Source organism: Sinohyriopsis cumingii, chromosome 19 (genome assembly GCF_028554795.1).
Source record: "Sinohyriopsis cumingii isolate HCF-2022 chromosome 19, ASM2855479v2, whole genome shotgun sequence".
In the NCBI taxonomy this organism is placed as follows: Eukaryota; Metazoa; Mollusca; class Bivalvia; order Unionida; family Unionidae; genus Sinohyriopsis; species Sinohyriopsis cumingii.
The window spans coordinates 12,552,314-12,576,991 of NC_142979.1; the positions used below are offsets into that span (position 1 = coordinate 12,552,314).

Here is a 24,678-nt window from a genome sequence, read left to right on the forward strand (position 1 = left end):
TTTGAGTATGTCTCGTGGCAGGAGATATGACTGCCATCATCATGTGGAATGGAAAAGAATTTCCAAGAATTATATCAAGTTGAGAGATAGCAACAAGCCATTGAGCTGCATAGGGTTTGGAACTAGAGTTTATGCAGCTGTACTAGTAGTAAATAAAGTCTACACATACTTTACAAACTTTTCAGTTGAACATAATATTTATCATCGATGCATCAAACTTTTAATTACGTTTTCCAGCTTTAAAAAAGCAGTTATTGATATTTTGTTACACCTTACTGAAAACTGGTAAATCTTATGGAAAAAATTCAGCTACCTTACTGAGACGGACTGGTCATGGTTGGCAGGTCTTTTGTTAGAACAGTTCATAAGGCATTGACATCTTTTGGATAAATGTACATTTGAAGTTTGATATAGCATAGTCCTAGTGTTGACCTTCTTACCACCCTGCAGGCTGCAGTTGTGATCAGACTTTGATCGGACTTGGAATATATATGTATATCATCAAGAACTTAGATGTGTTTGATAATGAGTTAGATTCGTACATACTAATTAGGTAATCTTGCATAATTAGACTGAGCTTGTTGCCCCATATTTCTGATTTTGGTCAAACTTTAAATATAGGCTTATATCATCGTGATCTTGAACCCCTGCATATTACTGAGGTTATCTTGCATCTGATTGACTGACAAGACCAGAGTAATAGTTTGCAAGGGAAGTAACCTATGATCAGGTCTATTGAGAATCACAAGTTTTGGTTTGTTGTGTAGTGAGTTCCTCCCCTTTAAAAATCTTTTAAGACTATTGAAGACATAATTTTAGAATACATGATACTTGAATTTTTAATAAAGCAAGCTGTATAAATTAGCAAAATAATACACTTAATGGATTAAATTGAATAATCTATAATTTGTAGCTGAAGAAATAATATAACTTTAAATGTAACAAACAAAAAAATGTGTGTGGTGTTTTGGATTTAATAAAAATTTTCACCACTTTATATGCTATACATGGCAGCCAGTATGTTATACAGGAATAATACCAGGAAAAACCACTGAATGGTACTATTAAGCTTTTTCACATTGGTCGAGCTGGAGACTCAAACCCACCTGGTCAGAGGTGAGATGGCCATGATCAGTAAAGACGAGTGCCTTAAACCACTCGACCACTTAGGTCCCCATTAAATAAAGGAATAAGTTTTTTTATACATATGCTGTTGTTGTTGTTGGGTTTAATGCCATTTTTAGCACATGATAGGCTATGAATGGTGGCCAGTATTAATGGTGGAGGAAGAACCCGGGAAAACCCTGGGAAGAACCACCAACCCATGAGAAGCTACTGGCAAGCTTTCTCACATACCCAAATTGGCCGAATCCTAGACTCGAACCCACGCAGACAGAGGTGAGATGGCAGTGATCTGTAATGGAAAGCGTTTTAGACCAGTCGGCCACTCGGGGCCTCTTATACATATGTAATGGTATATATATATATATATATATATATATATATATATATATATATAATGGGAATGAATTTGTAGAATTGTGGCATTTGTGATGCATTGCCTAAAAGAGCTTAAAAGTTACTAACACCGTGTAGTGGAATTGTGATATATAATTGAAATATATATTGCTTTTATTCTAACCCATATTCATTTTGTTTTTTAATATTTCATATTTTATACATTAAATGCTTTTAGCCCACATACATTGTAAAGCCTATCATGAGAGACCACTGCTATGAGAGACCACCTGTTTTGAGAGACCATTGGCTTTTTTCGTAAAAGGGGTGGTCTTTCAAAACAGGTTCTGCTGTATTAGGTACTTCTGGCCCTTAATAAAAATAAAAAATAACCCAATATGATTTTAACCTAAACCACTTCCAGGTTTAATTGCAATTATCACCCTCAATACCCAGATCCTCCAGTTTCTACATGCTGACCATACTAAGAAAATTCCAGATTGTCTGATTGCTATGACCAGATTTCAGTCATAGGTAAATATTAGAGATTGTGCTCATTGAGATGCTTACTGTTTCTCACAGTATTCGTTTGCACACGCTTGACATAGCATGATTTGTATCAGTCACGGTAGTTTAAAATTATCAGACAGGTTATTGTAGTAATTATCAACAAGGTGTATATCTGTCATAAATCATTAGCTGTTGAGGAATGCTGAGTAGGTCTTTTCTCAGAGGAATAACATTGGATCATGCAAATGTGGTTCACTTTTGATACTGTTTTTAAAGATGTTTTAAAAATAATATTTAAAGGAAGTTATCTCTTTCTGGTCATTTCATGTCCAAATGTTGTGATGTTGGAGATGTGGGAATCATTGTTGAGGACAAAAATGGGTCCTTCTCTTGTTGAATTTCACAATTTCCCATTACAGCCCACTGTATATTGTGTCACAAGACTTTTGACTCAGATATTACAGCAATATACTATTAAATATGTTCAAGTGCTTTAATTGAAAACTAATTTACCATGTTTTGTTCAACTAGTGATAATGTACATACTGTCGAATAGCCATCAATTTGTTGGAAATCTGAAGGTCGAAGACAAAAAAAATAATTGGATTTGGGATACGTTTGATGAGGTTATGCCAAAAATTGTCTTTGATTTGCTGGTTCAGTGGTTTAACGACTGGAACAATTGACATGGCCATGTAGGAAATTTTATCTGATTGGCTGGTTCAGTAGTGTAACAACTGGAAAAATTGGCATGTCATTGATAAAATTGTCTCTAATGTATGATCCAGTGGTTTAACGACTGGAAACATTGGCATGTCAGTTTAGGAAATTGTCTCTGATGACTGTTCTGGTGGTTTAATGATTGGAAATATTGGCACCTCCATGTAGGAAATTGTCTTTGGTTGGTTGGTCTAGTGGAGTAAGGACTTTGGCTGGTCTAGTGGATGAACAACTTTGGATGGTCTAGTGGATGAACAACTGGAAAAATTGGCATGTCGTTGTAGATAATTATCTCTGATGGCTGGTCTAGTGGATGAACAACTGGAAACATTGGCATGTCGTTGTAGATAATTATCTCTGATGGATGGTCTAGTGGATGAATAACTGGAAAAATTGGCATGTCGTTGTAGATAATTATCTCTGATAGCTGGTCTAGTGGATGAACAACTGGAAAAATTGGCATGGCCTAGTAGAACGTTGTCTTTGTCTGGTTGGTCTGGTGCATTTACAACTGGAAAAATTGGTTTCTCCATTTGGAAATTGTCTCTGATTGACTGGTACATTGGATTAAGGACTAGAAAATTTGGCATGTCTATGTAGGGAATTATTTGGTCTTGGACCTCAGTACACCATTTTTTCGCCCTTGTAATTTGTTGTGATAAAGAGAAGAGACTTAAAACATTTATTTTAGACTAATTGTTTTGAAGGATATTGATATTTATTATAATAAAAAGGCACAATTATATCAGTATTCACAACTTTTAAATTTTTGTATTGTTCGAAAGTTATATGACCTGTAATATGGTGATGTTCCAAGTCCATTAGAGCTTCAAAACAATCATGACAAATGTTCTGAGTTTGTGTTATGGCTTTTAAAAGTCGTGTGACATATAATATAATACTGTTTCCAGCCAATTTGTGCCTCAACACAAGCATGAAAAATGTGCAGAGTTTGTTTTGTGGCTTTTGAAAGTTGCAAAGCATTCATTATAATGCTTCTTGTTGGAAGGGACTAGAGTGTTAAGGAATCTTTGTTGTAAATCTTTACCTGTAGTGAAGATCATATTGGTTTGTGGTGATTGATATGAAAATATAATGGGAACATGATGAAAATCTTCTAGGGGAGTATATACGATGGAATATGCAACCTTTAGCATTTCTGCTATCTTTCTAGAACCAAATACAAGGAATTCTATGACTTGAGGGGACACAAGTGGGCATATGACAAGGAAAATTCATTAAGCAGTAACCTGATTGTCTTGGATCATCTCAAGAAAATGGGGTTCAACTCGACCTTCTTTGGAAACATTCTGGTCTCAGGTACAGGATAAAACTTTTATTTCAGTGTGTATCTAGGAAATCTATGTGAGTTTCCCATCAGGGTTGGCAAAATAAAAATATTGTTATCTTTGTTATCTAATTTGCTTGATTAAACCTTGAGTACAATGATGAAAAGGGATATAATTTGCGGTTACAATAATTTACATAAAATACAGATGGTGATATGGCTCATCGATTTCTAGGTCAATATAAAATATGTTCGGCATCAGCATCACGTTGAAGCCAACTAGTTGAAACATCAAAACTTTCAAACTTTTATTCCTGTAGAAATAGTCATGTCAACTTTTGTAACCTCAACACTTGTGTTTTCTGTTTGTCTTATCTGTGTTTTGTATTTATGTCTGAAAAAGACTCACTTTGAGTCTGAAGCGCTTAGGCTAGTTAGAAATTTTTTTTTGCACTGTTCATTGTGAGTTTATTTTATTTATCTCAATCTCTGACACGCATGATCCCTTGCTGGATTCAGTACACTTGAAATGACTTTTATTCACCAAATGATTTGTATTCTTTATCTACACACATACATGCATGCATGTGTACATACGTATGCACCTACATACCTGCATGCATGCATACATACATACAGACAGACAGACAGACAGACAGAAAGACAGACATACATACATACATACATACACACACACACACACACACTAATACATACATACATACACACACACACACACTACATACATACATACATACATACATACATACATACATACATATGCATGCACACACACATACATACATACATAACAACAAGAGTCAGTGTTATATTTTCCAACATTTTGCATTCTGATTTTTGGTTTACCAGAAGCATAAATATATATTTTCCATAATGAAACATTATGAAGAATTTATTTAAAGAAATTCTTCATCTCGGGAACTTGACCTAAATCTCATTTAGTATGAGGTACTTGAATTTTCCATACTTTTGCAGGTCTGATTTCCAGTAATGTGTTCATTCTTTTATTTTTTAAACAAATTCTAGTTTATTGTAAAGTATTTATCTTGAATAACCATTAAACTTTGAATTTACATGAATTTTGGACATTCAGCTATTGTGTTTTTTCAAGTTGTTTTAAAACAACAGTGTGAGAGAAAGGTCTGCAACTATCATGTATATTGAAACTTTACAGCAGTATTTCAGAATCATTTGTTACATCACAGATAAAAGTCTTTTTTATTCTGATTTTAACAACAATACCTATATACGACTGGACATGCAGTTATTAACAATGTAGTCCCCTGATAGGACTGGGCTCAGAGTTATTACCAATGTAGTCCACTGTTAGGTCTGAGCTCAGAGTTATTACCAATGTAGTCCCCTGAGAGGTCTGGGCTCAGAGTTATTACCAGTGTAGTCCCCTGATAGGTCTGGGCTCAGAGTTATTACCAATGTAGTCCCCTGATAGGACTGGACATGCAGTTATTACCAATGTAGTCCCCTGATAGGACTGGACGTGCAGTTATTACCAATGTAGTCCCCTGATAGGACTGGGCTCAGAGTTATTACCAATGTAGCCCACTGATAGGTCTGGGCTCAGAGTTATTAGCAATGTAGTCCCCTGATAGGTCTGGGCTCAGAGTTATTACCAATGTAGTCCCCTGATAGGTCTGGGCTCAGAGTTATTACCAGTGTAGTCTCCTGATTGGTCTGGGCTCATGATTATTGCCAGTGTAGTCCCCTGATAGGTCTGGGCTCAGAGTTATTTCCAATATAGTCCCCAGATAGGTCTGGGCTCATGGTTATTGCCAATGTAGTCCCCTGATAGGTCTGGGCTCAGAGTTACTACCAAATTTAATGTAGTCCCCTGATAGGTCTGGGCTCAGGGTTATTGGCAATGTAGTCCCCTGATAGGTCTGGACTCGGGGTTATTACCAGTGTAGTCCCCTGATAGGTTGGGGCTCATGGTTATTACCAGTGTAGTCCCCTGATTGGTCTGGGCTCAGAGTTATTGCCAATGTAGTCCCCTGATAGGACTGGACATGCAGTTATTACCAATGTAGTCCCCTGATAGGACTGGGCTCAGAGTTATTACCAATGTAGTCCCCTGATAGGTCTGGGCTCAGGATTATTACCAATTTAGTCCCCTGATAGGTCTGGGCTCAGAGTTATTACCAATGTAGTCCCCTGATAGGTCTGGGCTCAGGGTTATTACCAGTGTAGTCCCCTGATAGGTCTGGGCTCAGAATTATTACCAGTGTAGTCCCCTGACTGGTCTGGGCTCATGATTATTGCCAGTGTAGTCCCCTGATAGGTCTGGGCTCATGGTTATTGCCAATGTAGTCCCCTGATAGGTCTGGGCTCAGAGTTACTACCAAATTTAATGTAGTCCCCTGATAGGTCTGGGCTCGGGGTTATTGGCAATGTAGTCCCCTGATAGGTCTGGACTCAGGGTTATTAACAGTGTAGTCCCCTGATAGGTCTGGGCTCATGGTTATTGCCAGTGTAGTCTCAGTCTGTTTTAAGAGTATTTTTGGCATATAATTTATTTGGATTTATTCACACTGGAAAGTAAAGTGCTGGGTAACATAAGTAGAAACTATATACTAGACAAATGATTGTGTATGGAGTGCATGTAGTATTTACCAGTATTGGTACTGCTTACAGCATCATTAGCGGAAATGGTAAGTTACATAGTTTTAGGAAGTTGCTACCCAGAGTATTTTCTGTAATTTGGATGCATCCTGCATCCATTGACTATTTAGACAAAAAGTATGAAAGTTGAAGCTGATTGAAATAATAAATTTCTCCTTTATTTAGCATTGGCCTCTTAAACAGGTAACAGTCTTTGACTAAAGTTATTTCTAAACATTCCCTTTGGGGAACCTCACCATGTACAATCTCCTCAAAATGTGTTTATCAGTTACTGCAATTAAATGCTCAAAATGTGGTTTTCAATTACTGTGATCACATGCTCAAAATATGCTTATCAATTACTGCAATCACATGCTCAAAATATGCTTATCAATTACTAAAATCACATGCTCAAAATGTGCTTATCAATTACTGCAATCACATGCTCAAAATGTGCTTACCAAATACTGCATTCACATGCTCAAAATCTTTATGCACATTAATTGCGAAGAAATTTTCATAGTTACCATGATTTAGCCTTTTGAAGATAGTAAATGTGCTGTGTTTTTATATGAAATAGTTATGATGGTGTTCTTCTTTCTTGGTTAATATATGTGGTATAGCTAAGCAGTTGGTTCTGTGTTTTGGAACTGGCTTTATAAAGGTTGTTCAGCATGTAACAATGCAATAAATTATGTGGACCAGAGTTGTAGTCAGCGCTATAAAAACTTTACACTTGTGGACATAGGGTGGAGCTGATTAAGAAAACATAATAACAGAAAAGATTTTTTTGGGAGAATAATTGTTGTAATCAGTTTTTAGAATTGGGATTAAAGAAACCATTATTTATTCACACTCTCACACTCATATGTTTACAAGTTGTGAATATCATTGTCCCAGAGATAGCAGATCTGCAGGAGTTAACAGTGCTCTGTGCTTTTAGTTTCCAAAAATATTTATATAACAAATACATTTTTGTGCTTTACATTTAAGGTTTGTAAGAATTTGTTTTAAATTCATTTAAAAGTTATCACAGTTTTTAAAATTTCTTTTGAGCAGATATTATACATCTCTTTCCCTCCTTAATTTTGCTTTAAAACAATTAATTGTTGCAATGTGTAAATTCAGCCCTACTTAACTTTGCTTTAATACTTCATTGTTGTTGTCAATGTGTATGTATGTTTTTTTTTGTGGTTGAAACAGAGAAACCCTTATCATTCTATATATTTTCTTCTTTGTGCCAAAATGTAAACTGCTATTTATTGTTATACACTTGTCACTATGTGTGCATCTCTGTTTATTTTCTTTTTTATCCCAAAGAAGACTTTGCTTTACTTTAGGGAACATTGTTTATTCCCCCATGCTATTTTTCCAACTTATATATATATATATATATATATATATATATATATATATATATATCGCATGTGAGCAGTTTTAATTTAAATGTGAGAACAGTTCTTGACTTTATTCCGTTTAACTTTAGGTTCTCATCTTAACTCCATTAAGATGGTCCTAGACCATGTCGTGGATGCTGCTTCCATAGACTCCAACGTCTTGTCAGCTTTCTTCAACCAGCATCCTGATCAGCAGAAGAAGCTTGTGGTTTTGACTTCCCTGGGACCATGTCCTTCTTATCCCGTTGTCTTCAATACAAGGCTGCCAGGTAAGGCAGTTTTCACGGTATCATTACTGATTTAAATTCTTGGTTTTTAGCACACAATAATCCCATGAAACAGAGATGTAGTCAGCATTATCAGTGCGCAAATTACAATTGTTATGTGCACAGTTGTTAAGAATTTGCGCACTTGGAAAGCAGTGATGTGCAAGATGTCTTGCAATTTATTTCGAAGTTCTGCTTTTAAAAATATACTTTCTTAATTTAATTCTTAAGATAAATTGAATAAATAAAATAATCTAAAAATATTTTAGAAATGTTAGGATATATTATTTTAAGTTATTATTATTGTTGTTATTATTATTATTCCTTTTTTTGTCCCCGTGATGGGTTGACAGATGTAAGGATATTTATTTCCTCAAAGTGTCTTCCTCTTAAAAAGTATGCATATGTAGGTTAATAAAAAATAGAGTTGGAAATACTATTTATTCATATCAGTAACACCCCAATCCTTGAGGGTTGTGCATTTGATACCGTTTTTTTTCCATATGCACTTGCATGAACTTTGGTCCATTTTCTAAAGGTGAGATAGTAAATTATAGTCAAGCATGGCTGGGCAGAAAATTCTGATTATTTTCAACTTCAGGTCATTGATGACGGAAATGTGCAAAATGAACATCTATTATAGTTTTTTGTGAAGTGAAGGCAATAATTCTAAAATGATGTTTGATGCTGGCTTATATAAAAAGCCAGAAAAGAAACCACTTGTTGAAACAGTTTCCAAATTCTTGGCCGTTACAGTACTGAAGGTTACAACACAACACCATGACAGGAAATATTTGTGTAATCATTGCAAAAAGTTGTGAAAAAAATCAAATCTTTTATGTTGGTAATGAACAGTTTTAAATTTAGGATGTTAGTTCTTACATGACACAATGAGTCACAAAATCATATACAGGGATTAATCCACTGTTTCAAATGTTTTAAAGAAAGAATATATGTGCAGTGAGGACTGTGCATTTTACTGCCATTGAAAACTTTTGCACTTCCAATTATATTAAAATTGCAGTGAGCAAATGGTTGTGATGTACATTCATCTTTTAATGTTGGTAACAATGTTCTCTATGAGTTTCAATACTGGAGATGGGTCAGTCCAAGTCTGGGTTGGTAACAATGTTCTCTATGAGTTTCAACACTCTGGAGATGGGTCAGTCCAAGTCTGGGTTGGTAACAATGTTCTCTATGAGTTTCAACACTCTGGAGATGGGTCAGTCCAAGTCTGGGTTGGTAACAATGTTCTCTATGAGTTTCATACTCTGGAGATGGATCAGTCCAAGTCTGGGTTGGTAACAATGTTCTCTATGAGTTTCAGCACTCTGGAGATGGGTCAGTCCAAGTCTGGGTTGGTAACAATGTTCTCTATGAGTTTCAACACTCTGGAGATGGGTCAGTCCAAGTCTGGGTTGGTAACAATGTTCTCTATGAGTTTCATACTCTGGAGATGGATCAGTCCAAGTCTGGGTTGGTAACAATGTTCTCTACGAGTTTCAACACTCTGGAGATGGGTCAGTCCAAGTCTGGGTTGGTAACAATGTTCTCTATGAGTTTCAACACTCTGGAGATGGGTCAGTCCAAGTCTGGGTTGGTAACAATGTTCTCTATGAGTTTCAACACTCTGGAGATGGGTCAGTCCAAGTTTGGGTTGGTAACAATGTTCTCTATGAGTTTCAACACTCTGGAAATGGATCAGTCCAAGTCTGGGTTGGTAACAATGTTCTCTATGAGTTTCAACACTCTGGAGATGGATCAGTCCAAGTCTGGGTTGAGTTTATACAGGCTGACGTTGACAAAAGTTTCAAGAAAGATTATATTTATAGCAATAATGATGGATGAAAGTACACATATCTGTCAAGAGAAACTTTCTTTGTGGCAAAGGTGGCTGTGACATTTTAGATGCAGAAACATTGTTCTTGTTTGGTTTGTCATCCTTATTTCTTCGGGATATGGCCATTTAAATGGAAGAGGTGATGAAGCATCAATAGAGTTAGGGTATAAAAATGGTGTAGCAACAAGAATTATGTAGATGCACCTTGACAGTATTGCTATTCATTGTATTTTGTGCATAGATGTATGCTCAGATAGATTTGCTGAAAAGTAAACTACTTCCAAGAAATATTTCATGAGGTAATCAAAGACTTTCACTATTTCATTAAATCTTCAGTATATCTAGAATTGAAGAAAGTGCAAGATGTTCTTAATTTACCACCGTACTCAATACAAAAAATTTATGAAAGAAGGTGGATGGCTTTTTATAATGTCTCTGCAGTTGTTTCCAGTCTTGTAAGCCACTTGTTACGCACTTTCTGTATGAGCTATTGCCATAGCTCACCACCAACATGATTTTTCTGGGACTATCTCTTCATGAGATTGATTTCTCACTTGCTGCCTTAAAGATGGTTTTTCAGAAGACACAACCTGACATTACAGCTTTTCAAGCAGAAGTTGATGGATTAATTGTAACTGCTGACAGGGTGACACATGGAAAGAGTATTTATCTGGAAGAATTGCACAAGAAAGTAAGAACTGAGAATGACAGTATTGGAATTGTGGCCATAACTTTACAAGGTACAGAGGAAACCAAAAAGACTTGGTACAGAGGAAAACAATATAAATTCTGGAACCGATAAAAAATCTGGCAGAGTAGTCAGTAAAATGCATGGATTCAAGAAAGCCAACGGTAATGTTGTTAGTGAAAATCTTATTTTTTGTAAATCAGATATATTCAAGAGACAACACCCATGAGCCACGGATAATTGTACACAACAACCATAAAGAAAGCTGACTGAGACATGGATAATTGTACATAACAACCATAAAGAAAGCTGACTGAGCCATGGATAATTGTACATAACAACCATAAAGACAACTGACTGAGACATGAATTGTACATAACAATCATAAAGACAGCTGATTGAGCCATGGATAATTATACATAAGAACTGTAAAGACAGTGACTGAAATGTGGTTTTCTGTACAGAGTATTATTCATACACAAATATAGAACAGGTTAAACTAAGAAATAATCAACATATTAATGCTGATACAACTTCTTTTGATGCCTAATAGAATCAAGCAGGAAAAAAAATAGATGGATATTAAGTGTTAAGTAAATAATAAACGGAGCACAAAAGTTTACGTGTGGGTCTGTTACCCGTTGTTAGTCCATCCATTAGCACAGTATTTTTATCCCCTAAGTCTCCTAAACTGTATAAAGGAATGGCATCACACCTTCATTCTGAGGTCTAGTTGGTACTGAATGCTGCTTGGACATAGCTGCCACCCAACCCTACCCCATTTTGAATTTTATTATTGATACTCCTCCTGAATGAATGGTGTTTAAGTGAAAAACTTCTTATCTCCAGTTGGTACTGAATGAAAATGATGCAGATCTAACATCCAATATGGCCAACATGAAAGCTATGTAATGGTCACACCTAATGATCAGAAAGTTGTATAGACAGGGGTTTTCATCAAAGGCTTTTTATGGTGTCTAATTTTCCCTAAGTTATAATGGTGCTGAACTGATGTCCAATATGGCCACATTCTTGGAAGTCATCACAACGTGAAGCTTTGACCAGAAGATTTGTAGTTGGTCCTAAATGAAAATGGTACCAGTCTAATAATTCAGTATAGCCACCATGGCAGTCATCTTGAAAATCTCATTAATCCTTACTTTTTCTGAACCAAGTCATATTGACATGAGTTTTTCACTGAAAGAATTTTTATAATATATACTTGCACACCAAACTGAAAATGGAGCCAATCTGACATTCCAGTATGTTGGCCAGCTTGAAAATTTGGTGACACTACTTTTCCTAGTCTGAAAGCCATATTAACATGGTATTTTCACCGGCACACACTTGTTATGGCATCTAGTTCTTCCTAACTGAAAAATGATGCTGATATAACATCATTATAACCACTATAGTAGTCATCTTGAAAATCTTGTTATTACTACAGTAACTGTTATGAAGGACCTCTGCTATGAGTGACCACCTGTCATTTCTGACCACAGTCGTAATGCACGGATCAATTTTATCATATAAATGCTTTGTTATGAACGACCACCTGCTAAACGGGACCAGCGACACTGAAGTCTTGGCAAACTGTTATGAACGACCGCATCGCAAAAAACCAGATCGACACCACTGACCTTAACTTAATCCTTTGTCAACACGAGAGCTCAGGATACATGTAGTATGCAAACAAAGTGCGCATTAAATAACACTACAGTTGAACACCACTAACCATCATTTTAGTCCTTTGTAACAATGGTCACTGCATAGATAGTAAAGATTGTTCTAAGGTATTTTTTTAAAATAATTGGCTAGCTATCAGTTTTGTGAAATTTACATGTCCAGCGTATGGTGTCATTTGTAAACTGCAGTAAACCAGACTAAAGTACATGTCACTAACTACCATTGTAGTGCCAAAGTCATGTGAATAGCCAGTAAGATTAACCATTTTTTCATCAAAGGGAGTAATGATGGACATACAGAGTCAATTTAGACATTTGTATTTTTTTCTTTATCCTTGTGAAAACCAACACAATGCTTGTAGTCCTAATGTCCCAGTGAGAAATCTGTTGAAAGGGCTTTAGTGTAGGGTTGAGTACATCATTTGTCCTCCATTTAATCCATAATGCCTGGTGGGAAGGTGAATGACCTCTTTGTCTTTAATACTAGTAAGTGAGAATCTTATCTAGATTCTTTTTTTTTTAAAATTTTTTTGTTACAGTGTTTCACCAAACCACCATCTGTTTACCCGAGTGCAGATGGTCGCAACCTTTTTTTATTGAGCTATAACGCTGATGATTTAAACTTCGTCTCAAAATAAATGTATTGTTTCTTGATGAGTTAATTATGTCTTTTGGTTTCATTCATTTGTACATAATATATATTTATTCCACAATTCCCCAAATCTGATCAAAACCGAAATACATCTAGTTGTTATTATGTCAACATTAATAACAATGGCAGAACCTCCGCTGAAAACAAAAAAAAATTCTAACACTGGAAGAAAGAACATAGTCATGTGATGTTCAAATGTAAATTTTATTCACGTTGTTTGAAAATGTATATCTTTATTATACAAAGTTATTTTGAGAGGAATGCATGCAACATTTAACAAGATTTATGAATGAAGGATATGATACATGTACAGTGAGTATGGGTATTTTTGCTTCCTCAACATTACTATTGATCCTGGAAACCAGTCCATTTTCACACACCTCTTATGAGAGACCACCTGTCTTAAGAGACTGCATTTGGTTGGCAGAAGGGATAGTCTCTCATAACAGATTTTACTGTACTCCTGAAAAATTGATGGTCACCATGATATGAATGAAAGTAGCTCAAAATGTAGCACTTGGTGGTGATGAATTACATGTGAGGTTTCATTCTTGATTTGACAATAAAGGTGACAGTTTCTTGATTTTACATGTCACTTTAATACCACTTCTGCATTGGTTAGGTACATCATGTCGACTTCTTCCCTACTTGACTTGCAGTCCTTTGGCCTGCTGAGAAGGCCAGAATTAACTTTGTCTGGGAATTGGTATAACATTTTGCTGAGAAGGCCAGAATTAACCATGTCTGGGAATTGGTATACCATTTTGCTGAGAAGGCCAGAATTAACCATGTCTGAGAATTGGTATACCATTTTGCTGAGAAGGCCAGAATTAACCATGTCTGGGAATTGGTATACCATTTTGCTGAGAAGGCCAGAATTAACCATGTCTGGGAATTGGTATACCATTTTGCTGAGAAGGCCAGAATTAACCATGTCTGGGAATTGGTATACCATTTTGCTGAGAAGGCCAGAATTAACCATGTCTGGGAATTGGTATACCATTTTGCTGAGAAGGCCAGAATTAACCATGTCTGAGAATTGGTATACCATTTTGCTGAGAAGGCCAGAATTAACCATGTCTGAGAATTGCTATACCATTTTGCTGAGAAGGCCAGAATTAACCATGTCTGGGAATTGGTATACCATTTTGCTGAGGTAGTCATTAAGACTGCTCACCACACAATGACAACATCCTGATGTCCTCTTCTAACCTTGACTTAACAAGAATAAATGCACTCCTGGAATCTATTTCTCTTAAACCCCACCATGCAATGACCCTGTGCTTTCTCTTCCCTTATGTTTGCGGGTTGAATTGAGGTGAGAACACAGGGAGCATAGGAATTGCTCCTTAAGCTGTCTGTACAAACCTCTATCTCTTCATGACCCCATAAGGGTCACGATGACATAGTAGATAGGTAATTGTTAGTCGTCTATCAACAGCAACCTGACCATGAAAAAGGTTGCTGTTGTTGCTGAGAAATTACCCCTGTAGTCTTTCTGCTGATGCTTTTGTTGCTGAGAAATTACCTCAGACTGTAGTTTTTCTGCTGACAATCATCCCTCCTACTGTATTCCCCCTTATGGGGTCATGCGGAACTTGTTATGCACCCTGATGTACACAGAGAATGTTTATGATGGCCACAAAAGATTATTGAGCTTACAATATTTGTAGGTGGAGTTTCTTTAGCAATGGAAGAAAACACACATTTTGGCATTTTGACATGTATTTAACAAAAATATACAAGAACTGACAGTAAATACTCATTGAACAACTCAATAACAATTAACTAAGTAAATAATCAAAGTATTTAAGTATTTCTGCTTCAGTCTAATTTGGTCAATCTCTCTTTTGTTTATCTCACCACCACCAGTGGACAATCAATTTTTAATCAGAGATCAAAAGTCACCATGGAAAACTTTTGATCCCTACATTACCTGTAATGCCTCAGTAAACATTCCTACATTACCTGCAGTGCCTCAGTAAACATCCCTACATTACCTGCAATGCCTCAGTAAACATCCCTACATTACCGGCAATGCCTCAGTAAACATCCCTACATTGCCTGCAGCACCTCAGTAAACATCCCTACATTACCTGCAATGCCTCAGTAAACATTCCTACATTACCTGCAGTGCCTCAGTAAACATCCCTACATTACCTACAATGCCTCAGTAAACATCCTGCATTTGGTTTAAACTCTCCAGATTGCAACATTGAGGTAATCATTTAATAGCTTGCTGTGTACACATATGAACTTTCATCTGATTACTCAGTCACACATCATTACACTGGTCACAAGGACTGCTGGAATAGTTTTGATCCCATTAGGATAGTCCTGATTGATTTCTATAATATCTTTCTTTCTTTTTTCATTTTTTAAAACTAATTTTGAATTGTCTAATTTTCAAAAGTCATTTATTTTAATTATAATTGGTATATGTGATATATGGCCTTAACTTACCTGGTATAATTACATGTATGCTACAGCGATGTCAGCTTTAATTCTAGGTAACTTGGGCAGTCTGTTCCCCATTCCTAAGTCACATGCTTTGCTTTGCACACAAAGTTTACAGCTTTTGATAGAAGTATGGTAAGTATATGATCTTCACCATGGTAAGGGGCATACATATTAACAATTTACTAGTCTTTCAACAGCTTTGAAAAGAGGTTCCACATTGCATCTTTTGTTGGGGGGGGGACAAGTCTAATGGGTACTTCACTTAGAATTGAGGAGGGGCTTAATGTGAAATTAAATGGTCCATGGAGATCAGGTTTTCAGACTTTTAGTGCTCTTTTATGGATTAAGATAATTATATGCAGTGCATTTTATGATCTTTATGGACCTAAACGATTTGTCAATTCAGCCATTTTTAGCAAAAATGAAATTAGAATGAAGGTACCCATTCATTCATGGATAAAAATGACATGCTTTAATAATGTTCAGAATGTCATATAACTAACCAGAACTCTTTGAGGTGTGAGATATGTTGAACAATTTTATAACATAGGTTCAAGCTCTTTGGTATGGGACAGGAATATGCAAACCACTCCCTTTGATATGGGTCAGGAGTTGCATGTCATTTCCTTTGATATGTGACAGGGATGTGCCTGTCATTCCCCTTGGTATGGGACAGGAATGTGTATGTCATTGCTCTTGGTATGGGACAGGAATGTGCATGTCATTGCTCTTGGTATGGGACAGGAATGTGTATGTCATTGCTCTTGGTATGGGACAGGAGTTGCATGTAATTCCCCTTGGTATAGGACAGGAATGTGTATGTCATTGCCCTCGATAGGGGACAGGAGTTGTATGTCTTTCCCCTTGGATATGGATCAGAGCAGTGTATCAGAGTGGTGACTATGTCATTGGATATGGATCAAAGTGATGTGTGTCATTACATTGGGTATGGATCAAGGTGGTGTGTGTCGTTACATTGGGTATGGATCAGAACAGTGTATGTCATTACATTGGGTATGGATCAGAGTGGAGTATCTCATTACACTGGGTATGGACATTACACTGGGTATGAATCAGAGAGGTGTATGTCATTACATTGGATATGGATCAGGGTGGTGTATGGTTTTACACTGGGTATGGATCAGAGCGATATATGTCATTACATTGGGTATGGATCAGAGTGGAGTATGTCATTACACTGGGTATAGACATTACACTGGGTATGGATCAGAGGGGTGTATGTCATTACATTGGGCATGGATCAGAGCGATGTATGTCATTACACTGGGTATGAATGAGAGTGGAGTATGTCATTACACTGGGTATGGATCAGAGGGGTGTATGGCATTACATTGGGTATGGATCAGAGCAGTGTATGTTATTACATTGGGTATGGATCAGAGCGGTGTATGTCATTACACTAAATATGGGTCAAAGGTGTGTCTTTATACTAGGTATGGATCAAAGCGGTGTATGTTATTACATTGGGTATGGCTCAGAGTGGAGTATATCATTACACTGGGTATGGACATAACACTGGGTATGGATCAGAGGGGTATATGTCATTACATTGGGTATGGATCAGAGTGGAGTATATTGTTACACTGGGTATGGATCAGAGGGGTGTATGGCATTACATTGGGTATGGATCAGAGCGATGTATGTCATTACATTGGGTATGGATCAGAGCAGTATATGTCTTACTTTGGGTATGGATCAGAGCGGTGTATGTCATAACACTAGGTATGCATATGTTGTTACCCTAGGTATTGATCAGAGGGATGTATGGCATTGCATTGGGTATGGATCAGAGCGATGTATGTCATTACATTGATTATGGATCAGGGCAGTGTATCTCATTGCTTTGGGTATGGATCAGAACAGTGTATGTCATACACTAGGTATGCATCAAAGCGGTGTTATGTCATTACTCTGGGTATGGTACAGAGCAGTGTATGTCATTACACTGGGTATGGACATTACACTGGGTATGGGTCAGAGGGGTGTTTGGCATTACATTGGGTATGGACATTGCACTAGGTAAGGATCAGAGCAGTCTATGTCATTACATTGGGTACGGATCAGAACAGAGTATGTCATTACATTGGATCTGGATCAGAGGGGTGTATGTCATTAGATTGGGTGTGGATCAGAGCAGTGCATGTCATTAGATTGGGTATGGATCAGAACAGAGTATGTCATTACATTGGATCTGGATCAGAGCGGTGTATGTCATTACATTGGGTGCGGATCAGAGCAGTGGATGTCAGTACATTGGGTATGGATCAGACTGGTGTATGTCATTACATTGGGTATGGATCAGGGCAGTGTATGCCATTATATTGGGTATGGATCAGAGCGGTGTATGTCATTACATTGGGTATGAATCAGAGCGGTGTATGTCATTGCATTGAATATTAATCGGAGGGGTGTAGGTCATTACATTGGGTATGGATCAGGGCAGTGTATGTCATTACATTGGGTATGGATCAGAATGGTGCTGCATATCATTGTCTTTTTGTATGATTCAGCATGGTGTATGTCATGTTGGGTATTTTCAGGAAGGTACTCACCATTATATTTGGTATGGGAACAGAAAGGTACATGCCATGCTGACCACTCCAGTGGCCTGAGTGGTTAGAGCGTATGCCTTGGATATGAGAGGTTGTGGGTTTGAACCCCTGCATCTAGCTCATACTTTATTGCCTGTTGTCATTTGGGTTTAACACCATTTTTCAGCACATGATAAGCCATACATAGTGGCCAGTATAGCTGGTGGAGAAGGAAGCCCATTAAGAACAACTGACCAGCGGGAAGGTACTAACAAGCTTCCTCACATACCCACATTGTCTGAGCCTGAGACTCAAGCCCTTGTGGAGAGGTGTGGAGTGAAATAACTTGGTATTTAACTGTATCATGAGGAGTGCCACAGCCTTCCTTTAAAAGTAGGTCACAGTGTTAACATATTTCAATGTTTGCAATCTGACCATACTGCTGTTGGCAGTCTCCTCGCTTTTATTTGAAGAGGGGATGTCCCCCAACAATTTTTATTTCTAAGATTGACCCTCAAGAAGGTCAGTGATTATCCTAAGTTGTCTGTGAAAACTACCTTGAACCAACAATTGTGCTTTAGGGTACCAAATATATATCTAGATGATTCTTGATAAAGTGAGAAAAGAGTCCATTCAGTAAAGCAGAGATACATAGTGCTTTCTGGTAATTCTTTTGAGGTATCAAAACAGAGAAGTCTAATAGTCACTCTTTGTCTTGTCTTTCATATCAGATGACCTAAAAGAAACAATTACGGCAGCTTTACTCGAGATGGGGAAGACACCAGACTGGACTCACAGACTTCATTCCTTTAAAGTTGGTGGGTTTTTGCCAACTGACATGTCACTCTATGATATGCAGACTGAAATCACAGAGTCTATCAAGGGACTTAGTATATCCACTGCATACTATTAGTGATCTTAATTATGAGTCATACCAAAATGTATATTTTCTGTTGCATATGTATTAATGCTTTCAATAAATCTGGTCCTTCTTCAGTTGCTTATGAGCTGAAAATGGTTTTCTTATTTATAAAACTTTCCAAAAATGGAATTGCTTAAAGGTGCAATATTCATTGTGAACAAAGCTTTTATAGTACATGTGGAGATACACAAAAGATACAATTTTATAATAATTTTTGTTGATATAAATTGTAGAATTGCATTGCTAGCCAAACTTGAAGTTCCCATGACATGAGTGAAATTTGTGTTTCACAAAAACTGCTGCTCTCAGTCATGAAATTTGATATCTACATACTGCATGAACAGTAATGTACAATCTTATTTATATGTAGGTCACTGCAGTCTGCTTTTTTGAGCTTCAGTGACATTGGTCAAATTCTCAGAGACTGTTACTCTTAGAATATCAATGCATGATGTATGAATTCTAAGGATCAGCTTTTCCATATAGGTCACCATTGCTTCCTTCCAGAGACTGTAACCTCTTTTATGTTTAGGTAAGTTTCTTTCAAACTGAGTACAACACTGCCACTTAAAAAGTAGAACACTGTGATCTAGTTGTACCACCTGGCACAAGTACGAATGTCTTATTGTCATGAGCAGTAAAACATTTTGATATTTGGGACTGATCTCTGGTTGTTCATAGTTTTGGATCATAATGGAATTAGGTAGAACTCCTGGAAGGGTTAAATGTCATCAATTTAGATGGATGATGCTTGCATGCCTAAGAGTTAACAGTCTTTTTTTTGGTCTCTAAATTTGTAAATATGGATTTGAGGAGATTCTGAGGATTAGTACAGGATCAGTGTTATTAATATGTGTTACATTATAACATATATTTATTACACACCATAAAAAGGGCACTTAATTCTGCACTGTTTACAGTCCAGTAAGAAAAACTCTTTAATGTCCTTTTTACAGTCTGAATAAATAAAACACTATACTGTACTTTTTACAATCTGGTAAAAATAACTATACTGTACTTTTTATAATATCATAAAAATAACTGTACTGTACTCTTTACAGTCTGGTAAACAAGTTAATGTCTACATTTGTCATTAGCTATGTACTGATAAAATATATGCATTATAACTAGACCAGTCTAATAATTTATATTTTTACATTGTTAGGAAGGTAACAGTGTGACTTTGTTTAAAGCTACATCAACTTTCTGGACTGTTCTTTGGCATGGTTGACATAATAGAGGACTTATCTCCCCTTGATTACTGTTTGCATGAGAAGACATGAAAATGTGATATCTATATTTGAAGTGGCTTTTTTCGGTTAATCCTTTTGAGTGATTGAGATAAACTGATGAATGAATAAATGAATGAGTAACTTCAAAACTAAAGAATTTATAAACTTGCAAACAAGTAGAGATTGGTACAATGTTGTAAGCAGCTTAGTGAAATTTCATTTTTTAATCTTCATCTGTGTCATTACAATGATTGTTGTACTTGATCACGTTTAAAAAATGCACATATCTTTTGTGTTCACTTGCAGTGTCTTCATCTTGTGTCAGTGAAGCAAAGAACAATTGAAAAAATTGTTGACCATTCATCTGATGAACAATATGGCTCTCATTAGCATCATTCTTATTTCATTTAAAATATACTTATTAAAAAAAATTAAATATTATATTGGCTTTTATAAGAAATGCTTTTTATCAGTTCAGTCAAGTGGCTGTAAGTTGCAGTAGATAACAATAAATTTCACATTTAAATTGCTAAAAGTAAAATCTGATATAAGAAGTAGAATGAATTTATTTTAATGTTGTAAAATGTAAGCATTCTACACAAAGAAATTGTCTTTAGTTGTAAAAAGCTATTCTCGCCTGGAGAAAAGACCACTCTCAAGACAAGAAATGGATGAACATAGATGCAGACAAATGGGCAGGTAAAAGAGTAGATGAATGAATGAAGAAACAATACCTGAATTGGAGAATTATTTAAATTTACACTGAATGAGTGAGGTTGACATTTGAATGAGTGAATTTTACACATAAATGAGAGAGTAATAAATGACCATTATGAGAGTGCAAGATTAAAAGGTCAGGTAGAAAACTTTGTTTTATGAACAAAATGACACTTGATGTTGCAAATGAACATTTTAACTAGAGTAAAGCCAAGAGGGGGAAAAGAAGGTTACAAGATACAAGTCATGAGAATGACTGGATGTAACATTTGAATGGAAAGCTTATTTAGTGCTTATATTAACTTGAGCAATAAAACATGTATCTTATCCATTGGCCCACATGCATTCAGTATAACCTTTCAGCATAGTTGAAAAGCTGTTAATCATTGCTAATTAGGGAAGGTAAAGACAATAACAAAAGTCTTTTTTTGTAAATTTACTTTATTTGGTTTTTTTTTTATCCTCTCGTGTTGTTTGTACACATTGATATGAGCAGAATGTGAAAGTCCTCTATTATGGAAGTTGTGTCAATGCCAGAAAGTCAACCAAGTGTTCTGTGATGGAATTTTGTATAACTATATGAAAGTATTATTACGTATCTGTGTTCTAGTTTTCAATTTGTATTTTGTCATATACTCCTTTTGTTTGGTACATCAATTGTCTTTTCATTGTTAAATTTCATTTAACAAGGTATGAAAAACTCAAAAAGTTCTTCCATCCATAATTTCTAATTTTATACTGATTTTATATGTTATCTTTACAAATTAGTAATAAATATTACACATTAAATGAAACTCTCAAATTGTGTCCACACATTAAATACAGTGCAAAATTTAAGTGTTTGAAAGCTTGTTATATTTATGAAAAACACTCAGGAAAGTGCCAAATGTTTGGAAATTTCATTGTGTATTGCTAATCATTACAATAAGTTTGTTAGAAAAAAATGAAACCCTGCAATCTTTTAACCATTTTAATTTTATCATTTGAGGAAGAAAAGAAAAGCAAATAGAATGAAAACAGTAATTTCTCATCTCATTTGACTTTTCTTGCATGTTATATTGGTTAAATATTTGGCCAGTACCAATAGATATATAGAAAGAAGTTTTGAGTGTTATGAGTAAATGCAGATCTGATGGCATACAAGTGGTCAGCAAAAATATAAATTTGTGAACAAAAAATGGATTGGCCCTGAAACACTACAACACATGTACTAACACAAACATATAAAGAATTCTAGTTGCCAGTGTTTGGACTGCCCAGAATGATTACTCTGTACCATTGTGTTCTCAAGCAGGATGTTATTCATGAATAAATGAAATTTGTTGTTTTCATTTTGATAGCTGATCAAGTCCCAAGCTCGAAAATACTTGGATTTGCCTGTTTTATAAAACTATGCCATCACATCTGTGTTGTCATACCAAAAATATTATGACAAATCACATGTATTCTTTTTTCACACATTGAACAAAATTGTTGCAAGTGTAAAGTTTAATTTACTTGTATACTTTTATTCCAGAATTAAATACCTGTTAAAGTCATTATTTGTATGTGTTGCCTTTTTTTTCATTGCATCTGAGCCATGAAAAGATTTATGTTTTATCTTATTTCCAAAATAGTATTTGATGCTAGAATTAGGGATAATCAATAGATAATCAATATTATCCATACTGCATGTATCGGTGCCCAAGAAATCCTTTATATGTATTTAGTCCTTAACACTGACACGAATATGTTCGTATATAATGTTTGCATTATGACATTCCAGTACATTATTATAAGGTATGTACTGACTAGGTCATGTACAAATATATCAAATCAAATTTGTAATTTGAAATAAAACTTCATTATAAAATTATTTTAAAAAATGTAGAGTATTTATATATTTATTAAATATGAAAAAGGTGAATCCAAATGAATGATGATAGCAGCAAGAACATATTGTCTTAATGTGATAACAAAAAGCATCATACTTCTATAAACACTTCCATGGTTAGCTCATATGACCATATGGCCCATTGTGAACTTATAACAATGCCCATCATCCATGATGTCCAGTGTATTGCCCAATACACATCCAACATTTGCTTTTTTAATCGTCTTATCCAAAACCAACAGGCTAATATTATCCAAAACCAATAAGCTAGTTTGTCTGAAACCACTGAGCTAATTTTGTCCAAAACCACTGGGCTAATTTTGTCCAAAACTAATGGGCTAGTTTTGTCCAAAACCACTGGGCTAATTTTTCCAAAATTTGGAAGAGAGGAAGAGAGCATCCTAGCATGAAGGGCTAAAAGATCTTTACAAATCTGCCATCAAATAGGACCACAGTAACTAAAAAGAGTATAATCCCATTCAGCAACTTGTTTTTAAAATGGTGAACAGTATTTGATAAAAGGGGTAGGTGTAAGGACCTTTTTTTGTCCCAGATATAAAAGAAATTTCAAATCATTGTTCTGATAATACCCAAAAAGTATCAACATTTAAATAGCTTTGAAGTATCAACATTTAAATAGCTTTAAAGTATCAACATTTAAATAGCTTTAAAGTATCAACATTTAAATAGCTTTAAAGTATCAACATTTAAATAGCTTTAAATTACAATTGATTTTTTAAACTTGATATAACGTCATGATGTCACACTTGGTGATAAAATAGCCACTATGCTAAATTGGAGTTATTTTTTTACATTAAGGTGGTTCACACTGGCAACCAAATTCATGTTTTTACGGAATATAAAGGTATGCATGAATAAACATTGAATATCATTTTGGTTTTTGCCCATTGACAATGTGAAACATTATAAATTTATGTGCCTCACCCAACATGGGTATGTGAGAAAGCTTGCCAGTAGGTTCTTATGGGTCGGTGGTTCTTTCCGGGGTTTTCCCAAGTTCTTCCTCCACCATTAATACTGGCCGCCATACATAGCCTATTGTTTGCTGAAAAATTGCATTAAAAACCACGACAACAACAACAACAACAACAAATCGGCATTAATTGGTACATTGCTTATCCAACAGTCAAGTACTAACTGCATCTGAACTTACATTTCTGCTACAATGAATGCATAAAATAATTTTAACATATACCAAAAAATGTCCACTGTAACACGTATACATATGGTATAGTGAAACACTGAAATAAACAGTTAAGTTCTTGCATATTGTCAAAAATGGCAAATTGTGCCATTTTTCTGCATCTTCAGAATGCCTCACAAACTGCCAGCACAACTGATAGCTTATTTTATTTCTTGACAGAAGAGACTTTATTTTAAACCATCTAACATGTGCATATTTCAGATGTATTCCTGTTTGTGCTCCTTATGAAAAGACTGATAAGACAAATCATGAACTTACCTCACCACTTATTTCCCTCGCCATATGAACCATGCAATACAAATACAAAGTATGAAAACATGCCTTTTTTAACCTCTTTCTTTAAAAGAATAGTTGACATTCAAATGTAACCTGTTAATTGTATTATTTTTTCATTTCTGGTCCAGTTTTCCTTCATTCTAAATATTGAGATGAGCCTAAGTTAAATATAGAAGCGCATGAAGGAAATCAGCTCATAGCAACAGTAAAAAGCAGTTATGGTATTATTTTACATAGGGGTCTAAAAGATAATGGAATGATAATAAAAATAATACACTGT

The 24,678-nt window shown here is 35.6% G+C and overlaps 1 protein-coding gene across 2 annotated transcripts in view; it reads left to right on the forward strand.

Annotated features, from left to right (window-relative positions):
• The window catches only part of LOC149775148 (uncharacterized), a 57,649-nt gene extending 35,087 nt beyond the window's left edge, over positions 1–22,562 (forward strand). For both annotated transcript variants that reach the window (XM_089944141.1, XM_089944140.1), the window contains exons 4-6: positions 3,863–4,008; positions 8,100–8,279; positions 18,885–22,562. In XM_089944141.1, coding sequence (XP_089800267.1) covers positions 3,863–4,008; positions 8,100–8,279; positions 18,885–19,066 — 508 coding nt within the window. In that variant the 3' untranslated portion in view covers positions 19,067–22,562. The remainder of the gene's footprint in view (positions 1–3,862; positions 4,009–8,099; positions 8,280–18,884) is intronic.
• Positions 22,563–24,678: the final 2,116 nt, after the last annotated feature.